Here is a 22,154-nt window from a genome sequence, read left to right on the forward strand (position 1 = left end):
ACATGCCACCCCTGCTCTTCCCTGCCTCTGTCACAGCGCTGTGCGCTGCCCACCCCCGTACCCCGCCCCGCGCCCGGCGTGGCGCAGGCTCCGCGCCCACTTCATATCCGCCCTTCTGCCTCGGCGCCCCGCAGTCCCCGGCGCCGCTTCCAGCCCCGCCGCCGCGCCGCGCCGCCCCGCCCCGCCTCAACCGGCGTTCCTGATGGCGATCACACCAGCGCTCCCCACCCCCACCCTCTTCTCCGCCGGCCGCGCGGCAGTTAGTACAGCCGGGCCCGTGACGCACGGACGCGCAGCGAACGTCCGGGCCCAGGCACCAGAGCTCGAGCCACAGCCGGCGCCCGCCCTCGCCCCGGGGCCTCTCCCGAGTCCCGTCGAGGACAGCCCGGATCCGCCGGCGGGAGGGGGAGGGGCTAGGGCCGCGGGGTCCCCGCACTCACCAGGCTCAAGGCAACCGATCCCGGTGCCACAGCTGAAGTGAGCAGATCGCTCGCTCGATCGCCCGCCGTACGTCTCCTGCGAACAACCTCGAAGAGGCGGCCCGCGCCTCAGCGCCGCTCACCAGGCCTCGCTCTCCGCCGCCGCGCACCAAGGAGCGAGACTCAGCTCAGCCGGCGTTTGCAGTGCGCCTGCGTGCGGGGGCTTGCCCGCGCGCCTGCGCGCGCCCCTCCGCCGCTCGCCGCGGAGGCTACCGGGAAGCGTAGTCTTCTAACGGCCTTTCACTGGCCGCTCCCGGCGGTTAGCGTCCAACCAGTGAATAGTCGCAAGTTGGAGGGAGGGTCTCGCTGAGAAGGAGGTTTTGCAGTCAGTGGCAAAGGTTGGAGAAGGTTAGGTCTACAAACCTGTCTTCGCTAAGCTCTTCCGGGGCGGATCGATCCTCATTCACCTCTTCGTATCTAGCCTCTCACGTGGTAGGTACCTTACACACGTTTAGGGAATGAATGATGGGATGATTGAAGGCTGAGAGAGTATTAAAAAAGTGGTAGTCAGCGCCTCATGTCTGAAGGGTTCATACGCAGCATTTTTGCAAGAAGCTTCTAGGTATTCCTGTTTTTTTAGTTCTCTCCCATCCCTTTTGCCAAATAATGTATGAGTAGTATCAAAAATCAATAAATTAAATGAAACACAAATGCTTAACTCCCAATAAGTGCTCTCAAATGAAAATTTGGAGCAAATGGTTGTTAATGTTAAATCTGATGGAATTCTTTTGGGGGAGCAAATGGAGTAGTGGCTTCAAAAGAAGGAAAACAGTAGCCAGCCCAGCAGAAGTTTTGGAACAGAAAAGTCTCTCAAAAGACTCATTTAAATCAAGTTAAAACACACACTGAGAAGCAAAGTGAAAGAGATGGGGTAGATTAAAATATGTATAAGTGTGGGAGGGAAGGAGAGAGGACCACACTCCCTGAATCCTAGGTTATGCAATGTTCATTTGTCCTGGATCTCTCTCTCTGCTGCATCAGCATTACCACACTGATGGTGTGTTTACTAAGGTCAGAGTTGAGTTTGAGCAAGGGGGCTGGCGAAAGGGAAGGTGTTCTGTGGAAGAGACTTAAGGGCAAGTATGCCTGACCACAGCTAGGGTGAAGACAGATCACCTTATTCCAATCAGGAACTAAGAATGATTATTCAGAGTTGGACTTTAATCTTTGCGAAAGCTAATTAATTTCCAGTTCACTCCTATTCCTAGCTAGGGTATAGTCTTTGAGGGTCCCAACCAAAAGTTTGGGGTATTTCTAGGGCCTCTCCTCTTTGGCTGGCCTTCTTAACCCCATGAAACAGCCAAAAGCTCTGCTCAGTTTTTCAGCCATTCCTTTCAGAATCAGCAATCACCTCAGCTTTGGGAAAGTGATGACAAATGTCAGGCTCACCTCTTGGGGTTTCCTTTTTCTTCCCAGTTTAGCACCCACAACTTCAAACTGCCTTGGTAACTCTTCAGTGCACTAGTGTTTTTTATATTTTGTCCAGTTGTTCTCAGTGGTGGCAGGGTTGGTCCAAACAACAACAGTAGGCCATTGCTGGAAGCAGAATTCCTATATATGCTACTTCTACAAAAATTTTATCATACCATGCATAGTGTTTTATAAGCTAATGTCTCTCTGACTACATAATTTTGTATTTTGAGAAATTCAAAATTATAGAACAATATTTTTGCTATCACAAACAATGCTGCTATGAACATTCTTGTACATCTCTACTATGTACAGGGAAATTGCTAAATCCTAGGACATTGCATCTTTAACATTTCTTGATGTGGTAGGAGGAATTCTAAGATGGAGTCCTGGTGTTGCCTCCTATAATCCCCAGATACCACTTGAGTGTAGGTGGGACCTCTGACTTATTTCTAGCCAATAGAATATGGCAAAGATGATGGGATGTCACTCCCATGATTACACTTCATTATATAAGATTCTGCCTTAGCCAACTGGAGCTAGACACTCCAATGCTAATCTTGAAGAAGTAAGATGTCATGTTGTAAATTGCCTATGGAGGGGGCCACATGGCAGGAATTGCAGATGGCTTCTAGGACTTGAGTGCAGCCTCTAGCCAACAGCCAATAAGAAGCCAGGGTTCTCAGTCATACAACTACAAGAAAATGAATTCTGCCAATGACCTGAGAGAGGTTTTTTGTTTTTTTTTTTTTTTTTTTGAGACAGAGTCTCACTTTGTTGCCCAGGCTAGAGTGAGTGCCGTGGCGTCAGCCTAGCTCACAGCAACCTCAAACTCCTGGGCTCAAGCGATCCTCCTGCCTCAGCCTCCCAAGTAGCTGGGACTACAGGCATGCGCCACTATGCCCGGCTAATTTTTCTATATATATATTTTTAGTTGTCCATATAATTTCTTTCTATTTTTAGTAGAGACGGGGTCTCGCTCTTGCTCAGGCTGGTCTTGAACTCCTGACCTTGAGCGATCCGCCCGCCTCGGCCTCCCAGAGTGCTAGGATTACAGGCGTGAGCCACCGCGCCTGGCCTTGAGAGAGGTTAAAAGCAGATTCTTCCCCAGCCAAGCCTCCAGATGAGAAGATAGCCTGACTTATACCTTGATTGCAACTTTGTGAGATCCTGAGCAAAGGAGCCACCTAAGCTGTGCCTGGACTGCTAGTCCATAGAAACCATGAGATAATAAATATGTTTTAAGCCTAGTGGTAGTTTGTTACACAGTAATAGAAAACTAATGGATTAGTTCACAAAGTGGTTGTGCCAATTATACTACACAAACAATGTATAAGATTCTCTTAACCACATATCCTTGCTAACATTTGGAAAGATCTGACTTTTTAAATTTTTGCCAGTCTAATAGGTGGGAAAATTAATATAAATTATATATATTATTACTTGAACATAAAATCATGAAAAATAGGTATTTACTTGAAATTATATATTCTGTTGTATTTGTTTTCTGTTGCATAAATGCTATTAAAGAAAGTAGCAATAGGACTGGTTAAAAGTGGCAGCTAGTAACAATCAATAGGACTAAGCAAATGGGAGAAAAATATGTGCCAGAACAATATTTTTATTATGTTTCTTTCTGTCCTCTGATATAGTAATTTTAGTAATTTATTTATTTTTTTTTAAAGAAACAGAGTCTCACTATATCACCCAGGCTGGTCACTGAACTCCTCCTGACCTCAAGTGATCCTGCCAAATCAGCCTCTTGAGTAGCAGGACGGCAAGTGTGAGCCACCCGTGCCTGGCTATACTGCATATTTACAATTTTGTAGGCTATATTATTCTATATTCTTGAGCTACATAAATGTAAGAATTTTTAAAAGAAGAATGTAAATAGAATTAAACAGTTATTACCTATATTAAATAAAAAATAACATGTTTCTTGCTGTCCCTTGATATCATGGATATTTTTATTCTTTCTATTTCCCTTTCCATTAATACTTCTCTGAACTGCCAGACCTTTAGCACATCTTTATTTTCTTTTAGATAATGGTAAAACAGAATACAGTAAAATGTAAAATTAATTTCGACTTGCAGTTCTGCTCTTCTGTCTGCATTTTACCCATTCCTCATCAGTGAAAAGTAATGACATAAAGGTAAATGTTCTCTCAACTAAAGTGTTTGAGCATAGCATTCTTAGGATTTTATTTACTAGTACAGCAGGTTTTTAAACTTGTAGGAATTCATTTCCAGCTCTCAAAATGTTTATCTACTTTGTATCTTCACACTTGCTTTGGTAAACCAGCCGTTTGTCTGTCAATCAGGTCCTTCACGTATGTAAATTAACTATGTAGGCTCTCCATATGTGAAATAATCATCTTTTCTTTTAGAGACAGGATCTTGTCTCACTGTCACCCAAGCTGGGGTGCAATGGCATCATCACAAGCTCACTGCAGCCTTGAACTCCTGGGCTCCAGTGATCTCCCTACCTCAGTCTCCCTAGTAATTGGGACTAAAGGTGTGCACCACCATGAATGCTAACCTTCCTACAGTTTTTATTAAGACAAGGTCTTGCTATGTTGCCCAGGTTGGTCTCCAACTCCTGGCCTCGAGCGATTCCCCTACCTTGGCCTCCCAAAGTACTGGGATTACAGGTGTGAGCCACTGCGCCTAGTCACCATCATTTTTAAAACACCCTGAAACACATTGGAGTTATCCTCAGTTAAACCTCCCCCCCCCCCCAGGGAAAGTGGTTTAAAGCACAAATGTAATTTGAACTTGTAAAATTGAAGTTAGATTTCTAAAGTTCTGAAACAACTTATTTCCAAAAAATTAGTCTTTTTTTTTTTCTGTTGGAATTTTTGTCTTAACCTACACATAACATTGAACAACTCAAGTCAGTGGGTTCATCCTTTTCTAGGCTCTTTATGGCCTCTTCAAGGATTATCAGACAGTTTTGGAGAACCAGCATGTTTATTCTTGTTTCACTACAATTCTTTCCATTCACATTCTCAAGGTATTTCCTTTGGAGCAGGACATTCTTTTTTGTTCTACACTTGGAGATATGGTTTTATGGCTGGCCAGAATTCTAACATCCTTTCTATGGCCAGCAACAATGATAGCCATCTTGTGGGCACATGTTTAAGAAGTTATCTCCTTCCATTTCCAAAGTTAAAAATTTTATTAAGTACTTCTACACATTTTGAAGAAACTGAAATAATCAAACACTTTCATTATGAAAGCCTCTATGTCTCAGGTAAGCAAATCACAGCTCTCTTTTAGCAGTGTTTAGCAGATGAGATCCTTTCATTTTCTTTGGTCAGAAGTTTAGAGACTGAATAGAATTTGTCAAAATTAACAGTTGCATCAAAAGCAGATAAATGAGCCAAGTCTACTTTGTATTTGGACAAGATATTACACCCTTTGTTTAATGTTTTTGTGGATTCATTAAAATCTTAAGAGACATAAAGATGACAATTTGGAACTCCGTTTTTCTTCAATGATAGGCTGTCATGAAGAAAAAAAACAAACAAACATTGTTTTTCATCTTAAATTACCCAAGAGCTAGAGGGAACATTTTTTGAATCAGGAAATGTAAGCTTACATAGTTTCATAGAATAATGAAAGATATGAGACAATAATGTATGTCACATGGTTCATGTGCCATGCCCAAGCTAATTCAGCAGCCAGTATTTTTGACTGGGCGTTGGTGCCTTTTTGGGAAACTGAAAAACGTTTTGATTTTGAAGTACTTGTCTGTCTCATCTTACACTTCTAAGATTTAGTTTCCTTATGTGTTTTCACATCCCCTTCTCCACCATACCCAATCCTAAATTCGTCTTCACACATTTAGTTTTACATTTACTCCACTATTTACTTTTCTAATCCAGTTATATTGTCTTTCCATCTGTCATTAACATTACACAGTTGTTTAGATTTTGTTTTCGGTGATATCTGGGTCATGCTGGTATTGGTATTGTGATCATTCTCATTTTTATCTCCACTCTTATAAAACATGGTGGCAATATTCACAATCTTAAAAATTCAACTTTTGGCCGGGCGCGGTGGCTCACGCCTGTAATCCTAGCACTCTGGGAGGCCGAGGTGGGCGGATCGTTTGAGCTCAGGAGTTCGAGACCAGCCTGAGCAAGAGCGAGACCCCATCTCTACTAAAAATAGAAAGAAATTATATGGACAACTAAAAATATATATAGAAAAAATTAGCCGGGCATGGTGGTGCATGCCTGTAGTCCCAGCTACTCGGGAGGCTGAGACAGGAGGATCGCTTGAGCTCAGGAGTTTGAGGTTGCTGTGAGCTAGGCTGATGCCACGGCACTCACTCTAGCCTGGGCAACAGAGTGAGACTCTGTCTCAAAAAAAAAAATAAAAAAATAAAAATTCAACTTTTACAAGGTACAAAAGTTAATTTACAGGCAAAGCCAAAGGTGCACTGTTAATGCATATGATTACAACTCACTTAAACTGCACAGTTAAGTCACATCCCTCAGAGTGATGCAACAATTGATGATCATTACTGTGAAGTGCAAATCATGGTTGCCAACATCAGTGAGCAGGAGCAAACATGACAGTGACTACAGAAGGTGAATAATCTATGCTATTATCTATTTGGCACTAAAAGCGGTGTTGTTTTCAACCCCTGTTGTGGGGGCTGTCATGTGGGTTTTATACTTTTCCCCTAACTTTTCATACTCATCGCAGAAAACTAGGATTTGTGTCCTGGGAGAGTTTCCTAGGATGTGGGAATTTCCGTGCTAAAATCTGGAAAGTCAGGCAAATGGGGACAGTCGATCACTCTTCCTCATATCTCCATCTTCTGATCAGCACATCCATCCCCCTACCTGCTGTGAGTGCTGACTGGTAACTGTCTGCTGCCCCCATTCTCTGAAGAATTGCCCTAGGCCTGATAGGAGCCACCTTGCTATAAGGTTCACTCCCCTAACCCCCAGAAGGCCAACCTAGGCCAATAATTGTCAGCTGAGTTCAAAAGGCCAACCCTTGCTACAGGGTGCGACTTATTTCTTTTGTTTGCTGGTTTTTGGGTTTCGGTGGGTTTTTCTGAGAAGGGGGTCTCACTCTGTTGCCCAGGCTGGAGTGCAGTGGTGTGATGATACCTCACTGCAGCCTCAAACTCCTAAGTTTGAATGATCCTTCTGCGTCAGCTTCCCAGGTAGCTGGGGCTACAGGCACATGCCACCTGCTCACCTAATTGACTTACGGACTTTTTTTTTTTTTTTGAGACAGTCTCACTCTGTCGCCCCAGGTAGAATGCAATGATGTCATCATAGCTCACTGCAACCTCAAACTCCTGGGCTCAAGCAATCCTCCTGCCTCAGCCTCCTGAGTAGCTGAGACTGTAGGTGCATGCCACTGCACCTGACCCAATACAAGGACTTTAAAACACTTTAACTGTAGTCACCACCCCACCATTTTACAGTATTTTATTTTGGTCTTATTTTATAACCAAAATTAGACATTCCAATTTGCTGTTTTATAAAGACAATGACTGTTTAGATGTATACATACTTACCATTTTTGAAATGTCTTCTTGCAGCTTAGATTTTTCTTTGGTCTTTCCCCTCTTCCTGAAGTACATCCTTAAAGTTCCATAAGTGAGAGCCTATTGTTGGTAAATTCAGTTTTTGATGAATCTGAGAGTGTCTTTTTTCAAAAATTAAAGCAAAATAATTGTTTAGCTAATTAAAGAATTCTAGGCTAACAGTTAATTTCTCTCAGCACTTTGAAAATATTATACTAATGTCTTCAGGCTTCCATTGTTGCTGTTGGAAAGTGTATTAGTTTTCTATTATGGCCATAACAAATTACCACAACTTTAATGGATTGAAAGGGCACAGATTTATTGTTTCATAGTTCTGTAGGTCAGAAATCAGAGATACATCTCACTGGGCTAAAATCAAGGTGTCAGTTGGCAGGCTTTATTCCTTTTTGAAGGCTCTTGAGTTTGTTTCCTTGCTAATTCAAGTGTTAGCAGAATTCAGTTCCATGCAGTTAAAGGACTGAGGTCTCTGTTTCCTTGCTGGTTGTCAGCTGGGGGCTATCCAACGCTGCTAGAAGCTTCTCTCTAGTCCCTGTACAGTGTCCTATCTGTCAGAACCAGCACAGGGCCTCAAATCCTTCCCATGCTACCATCTCTTCGAGTCAGCTAGGAAATGTTCTCTACTTTTAAAGACTTTAGTGATTAAATTGGGTCCACCTAGATAATTCTAGATAATCTTCCCATTTTAAGTGTAACCTTAATTATATCTGCAAAGTCCTTTCAGGTTCACAGGTTCAGGGGATTAAAGTGCAGACATCTTTGCAGCGTGGGTGAAGGACTTATTCTGCCTACCACAAAAAGTATGCTGTCAGTCTAATTGTCATTCCTTGATAGATGATCTGGCTGTTCTCTCTGGCTGCTTTTAAGATCACCTCTTTGGTGGTTTACAGTTTCACTATGTTTCTTGTTATGGATTTCTTTTTTTTTTTTTTAATTCTTGTGAACATTGCCTCTCCTGCATTCTCTTTTAGAATTCCTATTAAACTTAAGCTAGAGCTTTCAAATCTGTCCTCTCACTCTCAGCTCTGCACCACAGGCCTCATGCATGTGGACACCTCAGCCCCCATGTCCAAGTCCCATCCCTGACCTTGGCCATTCTTGATACAGACCGTGGCACAGTCCACCCTTGGAAGGAGAAACCCAAGAATGAGACCCAGTCAGGCCGAGGAAGTAAACTCAGAGCTGTTTAAACAGGAAAATTGGGGGTTCCGGGTACCTAGTCGGTGGCTTAGGAGTGAGGAGTGCAGGCTCCAGATGGATCCATTCTCTTAGCCCTGTGGACTCCTCCACCTTGTGAGGATGGGCACCATTGGAGAAGGGCTAGACTGGGACCCCCTCAATCAAGGGGCCCAAAGCACAGAACTTTTCAAACCACAGGTGCAAGGGCAGTACCGTATTAGACAATAAGCATGCTTCTTTCAAAAGGGAGAATGCTGGTTAAGGTAAGACAAGGAAGAGGAAATGTTCTGTGTAAGGAAGAGGATATGAGGTCAGGAGAGTTGGGAAGCACAGAGAAATACGGATTTTCAAGTAGGTAAGAAATGCATAGTGTGATTAGCTGGCCTATACATTACAAATAGAACTCTGTAGTCAAATTTGGGCAGTCACAGTGGATTCAATGTTTATAAAAGCTATTCTCTTTGCCAAAAATACTCTTTTGACTGCTCCTAATTTGCTACACTCCTTATGGTGTCAGCTTGAATTTCACTTCAGTTGGTGGCCTTCTCTCAACCTGTGATTAATTTATCCCTCTCCCTCTTAAATTTTTCCAAAGAGACCATAATTCTCTTTTTGTTATACCCAATCACACTCACGTTGTCCATAGCTGCCTTCCTGATTATTCAGGCTAAAAGGTTTGTGAAGACATTTGTCTTGTCCGGCATCATATCCACAAAGTGACTGAGACACATCTGGTGATCAGTAAATATTTGGTGAATTAATAATTTGGCCTCATGGTGCTTGAGTTGCATTGCTTGATATGGCTGAATCCAAACAGAATATCAACCTTTTTATGTCCTTCTACTTCAAATTATTTCATTTATTTCAAGACATAGTTTTTCAGAGCCTGTTACTCAGACAAAGGTTATTTATTTTGATATCTAAAGTACTTTATAAGATTCTCTGGAAAATCTAAAATCATTCTGCTGTCCTAATAGTTTATACTCTCATCATTTTTAAAAGGCCTGGATTATATAGTAGAAAGATCTCTTCATTACATGTAAAACATTTTTGCTGCTGTTATCTATAGTAAAGGAGATGAAAGAACAACTTCAAGGAGAATGAACAGTCTTGAGAGTCTTTTAGTTGGTATCTACCCACCCCAACCCCAAGAGATAAAAACAAAGATGGAGGCACTAAGGTACTACTACTATGTGGCTGGTTCCTTCAATAACCCAGTCAGTCCACACAGATAACACATTTGACATATTCAAACCACTCTTTGAGTCACTGATGGTCATTATTTGGTTAGTTCCCCCAAACTAAGGCCATGCCAGTTATTAAAATGATGTGGAGATTAATCAACTGGGCTGCCACTTGTGAATTTCCCCCAAGGCCTCTGTGATAACATCATTGGTCCCGATGAGAAATCCTGTGACAATACATGATCCTGGATACAAGTCCACAAATACCGGGGCATAGCCTGTATGCCACTAAAAATAACAAAAGTTTCAGGGCTGGAGACATTGTCAACCACACTGTCATGACCCTCTATGACTACAGAACTCAATGGTGCGGGCACAATATCTAACGGATTACCCTGGCAGAAAAAGCCTGTGAGTACTTCAGCCTCAAACACATAAATCAGCTTATCTGGGGCAGAGGTTTTCTTGATCTTGTCTACCAGGGTTTTGAGGTTCGTGAAGTATATGCCAGCTCCATATTTTGGATCTGATAAAAGAAAAAAGTTTTAAAAGATTGTTATGATCTAGTGAATGATATTGCCTATTTGGGTACTAATATGTATTCTCTCTCTAGTCTTCCAAATAATCACCTCCTATTGGTCCTGAGTCCCTGTGTCTGTAGCAAAAGTGCCCAAAGTTGTTCCCTTGTAACAAATTATCACTGACATCATCAGCATAGTAACAGATTACATTTGAATATATCATTAGAGTTTATAGAGAAGTCTATAAACTTTTCAAAGTATTCAAAGTATTTTTACATTGATTGAGTTTAATTAATTTATGATTTGGATATTATCTGCATTTAAAAGATGAAAGATCTGAGATTCTGAGAGATCGTGATTCAGGTTAATATTATCAACTAAACAGCTGACAGAGAGCACAATGGAGGAAGGTCCTGTTTCTCTTAGAACACTGTCTGACTTCTACAAGCTACAAAGAGGGATAGCTCTAGAACTTTTGAGAATATGGATTTTAAAAAAAATATCTAATAAATGAAAGCAGAATGTCTCCCAATCTCATGGACAGCATTACAAGAAAAACATGTCAAAATAAGGGGAATGTTGAGCATATAAAATGTCAGTGTGCACGCTTCATTGTTTAGGAAGAATACCCCTGGATTTGGGGGACACAGACATTTTGGTCGCTAGGTGGGTATTCTGTACTGTGGGGCAAGGATAGGTCATTTCTCACCATGGCCTGGTATGATACCCCACAAAGACCCTCCATATGCTTTTGATCTAGGTCCATATTCACCAGGCAATCTTCCACCTATCAGGCATTCTGGGGACCGTGATACGAGGATGTGCCCTATTCCAACCACTCCATTCTGACACATTGCTTGTGATCTGTATTATCTTCTTTGGAGTATTAAGAGCACTCCCAGGAGGGTGAGGGCCAAATTCCAGACCTCAAGGTAATCCCTGTTCAATGCCCTTTCTAACCTCTCTTAAAGGGAAAAAAATTAAAACTTTGAGGCCATATTCTCCTTCCTTCTTTCTTCTTTCCTTCTCTCCCTCTCTTTTTCTTTACATTTACATAGGTCTTAACCAAACACTGTTTTAGGCTCTAGAGCAGCACTGAACAATAGAAATGCACTATGAGCCATGTGTGTAATTTTAAATTTTCTAGTAGCCACATTAAAAAAAGGTAAAAAGAAACAGGTGAAATTAATTTAATATTTTTATTTAAGCTATTCTAAATGTTACCATTTCAACATGTAATAAATATAAAAATTAATTACAGATATATTTTACATTCTGTTATTTTGTAGTAGGTCTTTGAAATCCAGTGTGTATTTTATACTCAGGCACATATCAATGCAGATTAGCCACATTTCGAGTGCTCAATAGCTGCGTTTGGCTAGTGGCTACCATAGTGAACAGTGCAGCTCTAGATTTAAAATATGAGTAAGATATGATCCCTGTACTCAGAAGTTCACAAAGGGGACTTCCTGAATGTAAACAGATAAAATATAGTACAATTTTATGTGGCAAAGTAATATTTTAAGATAAAAGATTTTCCTTCCCAAGAGTTTTTTCTTGCTCTTTGTTCTTCCACCTGTTGAGTTCTTGCTATGTATTACCTCAAGGGCAAAAAGGATAAAGTTTAGAACAAAGTCAACTGAATACATATACTACTGTATGTGTATATATGTGTGTGTTTATATATGATATACAATTATTTTTAATTCATAGAGGAGAATATGTTCTTGAAAGACTGGCTTTCAGAGTTAGGTTTCCTGAGAGGAAGAAGGCTTTCTGAACTAGAGGCTCAAAACCTCAAGGATTCAGAACATAAACGACAGAGGAGACAATAATACAAAATATTCTAAAAACATTTTTCTCACTTCAAGACAAATAGAACTTCTTTCTTCCAGCTGATGGGAAGAGAAGAATCAAATGCGACGTGACTAGAGCTCTTGGGGAGTTTGAGAAAGGACTCACTTCACTGCACCACTCCCTCAAGAGAGCCCTGGGAGTTAAGAGGGGGCAGAACAATAGAAATTTTGGAAGAAGAACAACTGAAGGGACTCACGGAGCAGAAGCGACCATTGCCTGACTGCTGGGTGCACTCTCTCATTCAGCCTGGTACCTGAGGGGACAGTAGAAATGGCTGAGGAAGACTCCAGAACAGAAGAGAACCATTACACAGGACCTGCTTTCAGCTTGGAGGATACACACGCTCAAAAATTTCCTGCACTACAGAAGGAGCACAGACATGGCCTAGAAAGGAATTCCTTCAGTATGAAAAAGACAGAGTGGCCTGTGCAGATACTACCTGAGTGCAAAGGGCACAGGTGAGTGCTAAAGACCAAAGCCCAGGTGCTTTATCTAGCAGAGGGTAGTGGGAGGCAGAGAACAGATGGGAGCCCTAAGCCAGACAACCTTCCCCACAATGCCTTTTCCACCATCGAAATCACTCTCAGAGAAAAGGGAAGAAAAAGGGCAAAATGTTGTAGGAGTTTAAATCCTGAAGGGACTAAGAAACCTCTGAAAAGGACTGAGTTCACCCTGAACTGTCAAGATTCCAGTTCTCTGCATCTGTGAACATGGGCGCATGAGCACTAGGGAAAGTTCAGTTCTAGAGCCAGAAAGAAAACTAGTTCTGTGCCTGCGTTTTGTAGGACTATAGATTCTAGTACGTGCTAAAGCTATAAGTGTTGTAACAAAGGAATGGAGGAAGTACAGGAACACAGAGGAGGAAGCAACTTACTAGGCCTGCAGGAGTTGGGAAAGGTGCCAACCAGGAGGTTGTGCCATTTCTTGAAGAAAGAATAGGAGTTTATAGTGCTAAAAAGGGTGAGGAGGGAAGTCATTCCACAGACAAAGGTACAGAGACATGAAAGTACACAGCATGTTTAAGGACCTCTCAACAGTTGATGGCTAGACTGCTGAGGAACATAGTGGGTGATGAGTCTGGTGAAATAGTGTAAAAGCGAGAGCTTTATATGCTCTGCTAAGGAGTTTGGGTTTTTATCTTGTAGGCAACTGGGAATACAGATATTAAGCAAGAATGTAATTTTTTAGCATGATAATTCTGGTGGCAGAGTAACTGACAGATTAGGTAGGGGTGTGTTTTGAGGCAAGAAAAGGACCTGGTAATAGTCTAGGTCTAAGGGAAGATGTACTGAGGCAGCAGGAATAGAGAGGTGATGCTGGGCCAAGACTTTCATGAGATTAAGTCACTAGGACTGGACGACTGCCTGGATATAAAGGTGAGGGAAAGGGAGAAAAGGAGGGTAACATTTCAGGTTTAGGAGACCTGGTAGGTAGGTGGTGATGGTATTTAGCCAGGTTAGGCAGAATCAGAAAACAAAGGGCATATTTCTTAGGGAAAGTCATGGCCAAAAATAGAGCTCAGTTTGAGGTGCCCATGGGACATCTGGGTAAAGATGACCAAAAGACAGTTGGATATATGGACCTCCAGGTCAGGAGAGAGGTAGAGGGTTAGAGTGAGAAATTCCTAACTGACCATCATAGAGGTAGGAGTTGAGGCCGTGGGAACAAGTGCAATCACCTAGAGAGACACTGTAGACCGGGCCAGGGCCCGGGCGTTGGGGACCGCAGCTGTAGAGGAAAAAGAAAGAAGATAAAGAATGGGCAACAGATGAACTCATTAGATTATAAATTGTAAGGGCAAGAACTCCATGTTTTTTGTTTACTGCTGTATCTATAGCACCCCTAGCACAGGGCCTGATTCATAGAATGTGCTTAATAAATACTTGTGGAACAAACAATGAGAAATGGCAAGTGTGTAGTCTTCTGGCTGCATTCAACCAAGTCCTACAAGTTAGATTAACTCTGAACTGGCTGGAATGCAAACATAAATAGAAAAAAGAAAATAAAGCTTTCTTAGCAGAAACTCCTCTGCCTGTGGGTAGCCATCTAAACTGACTGAGAGTTCTATAATTTGGAACATTGCGGGCCTGAAAAAGCCAAGAACTTTTATACGCCAGATGACAGTAGCTTCGGTGATATTGAGATTAGTGTCTCCTGGCTTGTCTAGCACCGTCTGTTAAGAGCTCTCACCAGCCCACCAGCCCATAGAGATGAGTCCATTGGCACAGGTCACATTATGGGTAGTGCCTGAACTGTCTCAAGGCAGTGGCTGTTCCGAGGAGGGATAAGGAAATGGGCAGAGCACAGAGGCCAGGAGGTGAAAGACCAAAATCTTGAGGCTTACAAGACTATCTGGAGACAAGATCTGTGGCTGGGTTATAAAGACATAAGCTTGACCAGAAGCAAATATGCCTCATGTCTGCTGAGTTTTTAAAGGAACTATATTGCTGAAGAAACTACAAGACTGTCTGCAACAGCTTGAACACATTCTAGCCTGGAAGGCAATCCATGGCCCTCTGGTAGGCAATGGGCCTAGAAGTGGTGAAGGGCCACAATAGATAAGAAAGATTTTCCCAGAGTGAGAAACAAGGGTTTTACTCTATGCCCAGAATACGGAATCCTTACTATTCCTGTCCAGCAGCATGTGATAAGTGGTGTGAGGCAGTGACTGTTGTGTTTTCCTTCTCCCCTTTCAAAATGGGAATTTTTATTGCAGTTTCCTGCTCCATCTCATATCATTACATAATAAGTATGTTGGGGCAATATGTTGCCTTTAAGCTTTAAGAGAGAAGTGCCTGAACTTGAGGCTGATGATGAGACTGGCTAAGACTTTGGGACTATCCTCCTTGGGGCTATGGTGAGTACTTCAGAAGTTCTGGGAAGAAAGGTGTACATAGATGTTGGGTAGGCAGTTAGCAGTGTCTGCCACAGGACTGAAAAGAGGGTACTCACTAGATTTGGAAAATAGCAGGATAGTGATGATCTTAGTTAAAGTAGTTTAAGTAGAAGTAAGGGGGTGAGGATTGCAGAGAAGCTAGCTTAGGACCAAATGGAAATTATAGATTTTTAAGACTTTGCCAATGAAGGGATTATACTGATCATCACTTTCTTGGTTGTACTCAGAAGACTTCTTGGTGGGATTCATTTCTCTATTTTTACCTCCAGCAATTGTCTATGTTCAATTTTTACCCCAAGTATTGCCTATGTTCTCTCTGGGACAAAGACAAAATGATTTCCAGACTCTGCTTTCTAGACATCAAGACTATTGGAATTGACCCCACAGCAAGGATCATGAAAGGTGATGCTTAAGAGCCACACATTTAATGGACCAGGCAAAATCAAGCTGCACTACTGGGTAGCCCTTCATGACTATTACTAAACTGCTTATCTTCCTTTGGAGATATATGAAGCCAGGATTTTTCACTGGTGACTGAAGAGGAAAGGGGACAATATAGAAATTATGTATACAATATTTTTGTACAACTGAGAAGAGACATGGAAGCTACACATAGAACTCCAATGGCTGAGAAGGATCTTAAGATGTTATTCACTTCACCTGCCAGATGATACCTAATTCATTCACTAGCAGGCTACAGGAAATTAAGAGGATAGAAGAGAAAAGACCAACTTTCTTAAATTTAGGAAAATGCCCTTTTAATTAAGGGATGAGGATGATTCAGTGCTGTTGGTAATAATTTTGTTGAAATAAGCAAGGGAAAAAAAAAAAAAAAAAGCCCCAGCTGCTCTCTGCAGATAAGACACAGGACACGTAAATTAAAAAAAAAAAACAAAAACAGTGAACGGTAGATTTTGGTTTTGTTTTTGTTTTTTTTTTAGAGACAGAGTCTTGTTCTGTTGCCCAGGCTGGAGTGCAGTAGTGCCATCATAGCTCACTGCAGCCTGGAACTCCTGGGCTCAAGCAATCCTCCTGCCTCAGCCTCCCAAGTAGCTGGGACTACAGGTGCACACCATCATGCCTGGCTAATTTAAAAAAAAAATTTTTTTGTAGAGACAGGAGTCTCACTGTGTTGCTCCGGCTGGTCTCAAACTTCCGGGCTCAAGGAATCCTCTCACCTTAGCCTCCCAAAGTGCAAGGATTACAAGTGTGAGCTGCCATACCTGGTCAGAACCACGGATCTTACTGCTCACACTTTCATCAATGTACAATCCATTACCAACAAAAGATATAAAGGAAAAATAAAAAAAATCACTGTTTCCAAAAGACTTTACCTCTAAATTCTAGTCACCAATGATCCCCCTCCCCAGAGCAACAAATGCTATTAGTGCTGATGCCTGCTCACAAATTCCCACATAGAGTTCCCCTAATGATGAGGAGCTGACACCTACCGCAGGGCTCTGAGTACATTCTCTGAAAGCCAACTCTGCATACCACATTGCAGAACTGGTGCGGGACCTGCTGAAACAGTATGTGGCTCATAGGGTTCCTGTGTGATTTCCCTTCCATCATTTTCTTCTTTCTTTGGAAGGCAGTCATGAGAACTTCATTCTCTATCTTCTCCACCTACAACCAAGGAAAAGAAAAAGTGAAAAAGAGGCCAGAGAACTACTCCTTAAATTGCCTGTTATACTGCTTCAAAAATAAAGGTGTTTATGTGCATATTAATTTGCATGAAATTTGCTTTTCATGTAAAGTTGCATAAGAGGCTTTCCTCCCCCCAATCCTCTACTTTGACTTCTAGCTCTTCAAAATTCCCCGTGTTCCTTCTTTGATAAATTCATTTAATAAAAATTCACTGAGCAGTCACTATGTGCCAGGCACTGATGATGAAAATATTAGGTTATTAAGTATCCACTGTCTGATTTCCTTAAGGACTAAGTTTGACAGTTGATATTGCTGACATTTCACTTTGACACTTCTTGGTTTTTTGGGTTTCTTTTTTATTATTCTTTAAAATGCATGTTTTGGCTTGTGATTATCTTTCAAATTTTTTTAGAGCAATTTTTGTGAAACCATGGATAAGTCAAAAATTCATTATGTTATATTTGAATATAAGTTCCATTGTGGAACCAATGCAGTGTAGACAGCTCAAAATATCAACAAAGTATTTGGGAAGGATGTGGCTAATGAATGCATAGTATGTTGATGGTTTGAGACGTTCCATTCTGGTGATTTTAATATTGAAAATGAGCCATGTGGGTGACCTGAGACCAAGATGGATAACGATGAGCTGAAAGATGTAGTGGAAGCAAATCCATCTCAACCTATGCATGAATTAGCAGCAGGGTTTGACATTACTATTCCAACAATATTGGACCATTTGAAACAAATGGGCAAGGTAAAGAGGCTAGATAGATGTGTACCACATGGATTAAATGAGCTTCAGAAGAGAGACCATCTTGAAGCTTGCCTTTCTTTGCTGTCACCACATAAAGGTGAATCATTTCTACACCGTATTGTCACATGTGATGAAAAATGGATTCTTTTTGACAATCACAAGTGTTCAGCACAATGGTTGGATAAAGATGAAGTGCCAAAACACAGTCCATAACCAAATATTCATCAAAAAAAGCTAATGGTATCTGTTTGGTGGTCCAGCACTGGTAGTATCCACTACAGCTTCATGAAATCTGGTCAATTGATTATAGCAGATGTGTACTGCAACCAATTGGATGAAATGATGAGGATGCTTGCTATTAAGCAGCCAAGATTGGTCAACAGAGACAGGCCAATCCTCTTGCAAGACCACAGTCACAAAAAATAATGCTGCTCAAGCTACAGAAGCTGGACTTGGAAACTCTTTGTCATCCATCGTATTCACCAGACCTTGCACCAACTGACTACCACTTCTTCTAGGCTTTGGACCACTTCTTGCAAGGAAAAATATCCAATTCTCAACAAGCTATGGAAAACGCCTTCTACGATTTCATTGCCACCAGCTCTCCAGGCTTCTATGTTGCCGGCATAAACAAGCTACTGTTAAGATGGCAAAACTGTGTTGATAGTTTAGGCGCATACTTTGATTAATTGTACTGTTTCTTGTTTGAGATGTAATAAGCTAAACTTTTGAATTGAAATCAGACATTTCAAAATAAATGGTTAACAACATAGACATAGTCTCTGTCCTCTTAAAACTCACAGTTTAGTGAGAGATATTAATAAAATAGGTAAACAATTATAATACAGTGATAACTGCTATTCCACTTCTTTTATTTCACCCAAAGATAGGCAGATAGCTCTTTTCTGGATCTGGAATCTGTGCTTCTGTATGTCCTGACATCATTTCTACCTCCTCATTCCAACTATACCCCTCATGCCTGCCCTTCCCTGCTCTCCTTCCAGCGTTACTGACCTAGGATTCCAGGTACATGAGCAGCTAGCTTAGAGTCAGCTTAGAGTCATCAGTAAGTGAGCTTTTTTTTTTTCTTTCTTAGAGACAGGGTCTCACTCTGTCACCTAGGCTGGAGCGCAGTGGCGTCAACATAACTTACTGTAGTCTCGAACTCCTGGGCTCAAGTGATCCTCCCACCTTGGTCTCCCAAAGTGCTGGGATTGCAGGCATGAGCCACTGCCTCCAGCCAGGTGAGCGTCTCTTGTGGCTATAGAACCAAGTAAATTAATAGCACAAAGAGCCAAATCCTCCCCTTAATTAGGTATACCTTTATAACCCGCAAACCATATTTTTCAAACTCTTTCTTTTGATCCTGAAGTTCTTGAGTTAAAGGCACTGAATATTTCAGAAACCTGATATTCGTTTCTTTCATTTCATCCTGGCTTTTTGGTGGCTGATGAGTCCATTGTCCTAAAAATGAGTAACACAAAATTTTGTCTCAAGGCTCTGTAAGAGGCAAAAGAGTTTGTTATTCTTTATTGTATATGTGACTTTATTTGGAGATAATGGGAAAAGAGTTTGTAAAGAAATTTAATGAAACAAATTCTAGAAATTCAGAGGAAGAGATTAGGCAGTTTAAACTCTATGCCTTATATTGTGTAGGACATGCAAGGAAAGCTATAATACTATGAGAAGTCATAGGATAAAATAGAGGGGTAATAAATTTGTCTTTAGATAACTTAGATTGTGAGGCCAAGGAGATGTGAGAAAAAGAAAGTATTAATATATACCCTTTTTCCACAAGCAGTGCTATATGATGATATATAATTGTGTTGCTCAGAGGAAATGTTTTTATTTCTAGCCCCAATGCCTATGAGCAAAAAGAGGTAGGCATGAGAAAACATTAATTGAGGAATGATGGAAAAGGATATGATGTTTATATAATGCTTCAAAGTTTTCAAAGAGATTTCAGTCTCTACCCAGTTTGATCATTACAGCACCACCATTGAAATAATTAACATAATTTTACAAATAAGGACACTAAAGTTCAGAGAAGTTAAGTAACTTGCCCAATATCACACAGCTAGCAAGTAAAGATCTAAGATTATAAACCTGGCTTTCACCAGTGCTTTCTGTAAGGGAACAAGGCAAAATACTTGGAACATGTATCATTCAGATACCACCCAACAATAAAGAGCAAAATTTGGAGATTAAGAGTCTATGGTGTCTTGTCCTTCCTCCCTCCCTCTTTTCCTTTCTTTTCCTCTTTCCTAGTGCCCTCATTCCCTCCGTCTTTCCTTCCTTCCTTCCTTTTTTAAATTCAAGAGACAACCTGTTTTTGTCCAAGGGAGCTCTTTTTTGGACTAAATGTACAAGGGGACAATGGAAACCCAAAAAAGGCTGTTTTCTCTTGGTTTATTTTCAGTTTGACTTAAGGCCAAGCATACTAAAATGACCTAATCCCCAATACATTATCTAACTGAGTGGTCTCAATTTAACCACAAAAGGCAGGTGATAAACCAAGAGGAACTCACTAACAGCCAAGTTGTAAATCTGAGCAAGCAGGAGGGACAAAACTCCATGGCAGGGGAGCTCCAAAGCCAGGAAACTTCAAAGGAAGAGACTATAAATTAACTTTGGAGAGCAACAGCTCACATTTATAAGGTGTAACATTAGAGTGCAGTTCACTTGAGTTCAACAAACATTTTTACTGAGCTCCTCCGATATGCCAGGCACTGGGCTGGGTACTGGGGATCCAAAGATCACACACTTCTACGGTCAGAAGCACTCACTAGGAAGGATTAAAAGAGTAACATAAAAGGGAGGTGATGCCTAACTTCAATTTTTAAAAAAGTTTATCATTATGATGGATATTTGATGTTCCTTATAATCACTCATCTCAAAATTACCCATTTTATTGTAAAGATCTGATTAAGAAAGGGTGTATTTGCATGAACCTCTGAAATGCTGCTGTGGAATAATATGCTTAGTCATCAACTATCAAAAATGCCATATTGCAGCAAGGGGCTTACATGACTCTAAATTGCCAATAGTTGGGAGAATGGGTCAACCTTATGAATGCAGTTAATTTAAAGTAATGCCACAAGCTTTCTAGGAGATTAATATTTCTTTGTATTCTGTTCTCCTGAGCTGACACTGGTGTCAGTTTAAACATCCACATTCATTACATCCCATAAACCTGCAGTCCCCAACCCCCGGGCTGCAGCCTGGTACCGGTTCATGACCTGTTAGGAAACAGGCTGCACATCACCACCTGAGCTCGTTAACCACCCTGCCCCATGACACCCTATTCCCCTTACCCCTGGTCCATAGAAAAATTGTCTTCCATGAAACCAGTCCCTGGTGCCAAAAAGGTTGAGGACCGCTGCCATAAACTAAGTGGGAATCATAATCTTGGTTCTCACACTTGTGTATTATTTTTATCTACATTTTTTGACACTGGGTTTTCTGTGGAATGTTGATACAATATTTATCACAAACTCCCGCTCACTTTGAGCATTTCCTCCTGAAGTATTTTTATTTGACACAAACACATGGTGAAAATAAGGTGTCCTTTGAAATCTTGCATCTGAATCTTTGTATCTCTTACTAAATCCTTTCTCTGCATTACAACCAGTGATCTTTCTAAAACACAAGTCTGATCTTATCTTTGTTTAAAATCCCTCAAGGTTCCCCATTTATTTCAAGAAAAACTCTAAACTCTTTCATGTGATTAATAAAGTTTTGCACAATCTAGGCCCTGCGACAGTCTTATTTCTTAAAACTTACTTTCTTTGCCTAGTTAACTTGTACTTATTATTCAGTTCTCCATTTATGACACCTGTAAGAAGGCTGCCCCTGATCTCCCCAGTCTGGGTTAGGTGCCTCTCCTCAACGCTCCCAGAGCACTTTCACCCGCCTTTATTATAACTAACCTGATTGCTTGTCAATATCCCCAACTAGATCTTGAGCAGGAACAATGTCCATCTTGTTTATCACTGTAGCCCCTGCACCTACCACAATGGTTGGCACAAATCATGGGTGCAATATGCACTAGTTGAATGAAATAATCCTCTCTTTCCGAGGGTGGCATTAGAAAAGGTATAATTTCCTAGTTAACTTTGGGCTCTTTTAAAAGGATCTCTCCAGGTCCAAATTTCCACAGTTACCCTGAAGAGTTTAGCCCCCATGAATGGGAGATACTTGAGTGTACCTCACATTACCAGTGAATAATTTCATTGGTGAGAGGGCTCAAAGTAAGCAATTTTATGGTTCCTAATGCTGTCAGCAACAAATAAATGCAATAAAACTCGATAAAAGAAATAAATTAATCTGGTGCAATGTGTCTACATTTGAATGTTTCATCTGCAGAATCGGAGATGTACTTTTTTCCCCATGGCTTAGGCTTGGGTTTTACCTTAGGCTTTCCATGTAATTGCCACTGACGCAACCCATGTTGTCATAAGCATTATTGTGCGTGCGTGTATGTGTGTTCATTTACTAAAAACTAACCCTGATGGTAAAAAGAGAGCAAAAAAAGTCTCATACAAGTTTATGACCTAACACAGAACCAGAATGGTTTGCTCTCTCCTCTCCCTTTCTATCTCTTACCCCATACATCCACATACATTCATGCCCCAGAGAAGGAACAGTTGGGAGAG

At 41.2% G+C, this 22,154-nt stretch overlaps 2 protein-coding genes across 4 annotated transcripts in view; both read right to left on the reverse strand.

Moving 5' to 3' along the window:
• The window catches only part of KPNA1 (karyopherin subunit alpha 1), a 62,988-nt gene extending 62,393 nt beyond the window's left edge, over positions 1 to 595 (reverse strand). The window contains exon 1 of the mRNA XM_069475106.1: positions 441 to 595. The gene's annotated coding sequence lies outside the window, so the exon portion shown is untranslated. The remainder of the gene's footprint in view (positions 1 to 440) is intronic.
• A 7,167-nt stretch (positions 596 to 7,762) lies between these two features.
• PARP9 (poly(ADP-ribose) polymerase family member 9) overlaps positions 7,763 to 22,154 on the reverse strand; it is a 41,903-nt gene continuing 27,511 nt past the window's right edge. For all 3 annotated transcript variants that reach the window (XM_069475108.1, XM_069475109.1, XM_069475107.1), the window contains 3 exons: positions 18,821 to 18,963; positions 16,550 to 16,724; positions 7,763 to 10,350 (listed from right to left, as the gene is read on the reverse strand). In XM_069475108.1, the coding sequence (XP_069331209.1) occupies positions 9,977 to 10,350; positions 16,550 to 16,724; positions 18,821 to 18,963 (692 nt within the window). In that variant the 3' untranslated portion in view covers positions 7,763 to 9,976. The remainder of the gene's footprint in view (positions 10,351 to 16,549; positions 16,725 to 18,820; positions 18,964 to 22,154) is intronic.

Source organism: Eulemur rufifrons, chromosome 7 (genome assembly GCF_041146395.1).
Source record: "Eulemur rufifrons isolate Redbay chromosome 7, OSU_ERuf_1, whole genome shotgun sequence".
NCBI classification, from domain to species: domain Eukaryota; kingdom Metazoa; phylum Chordata; class Mammalia; order Primates; family Lemuridae; genus Eulemur; species Eulemur rufifrons.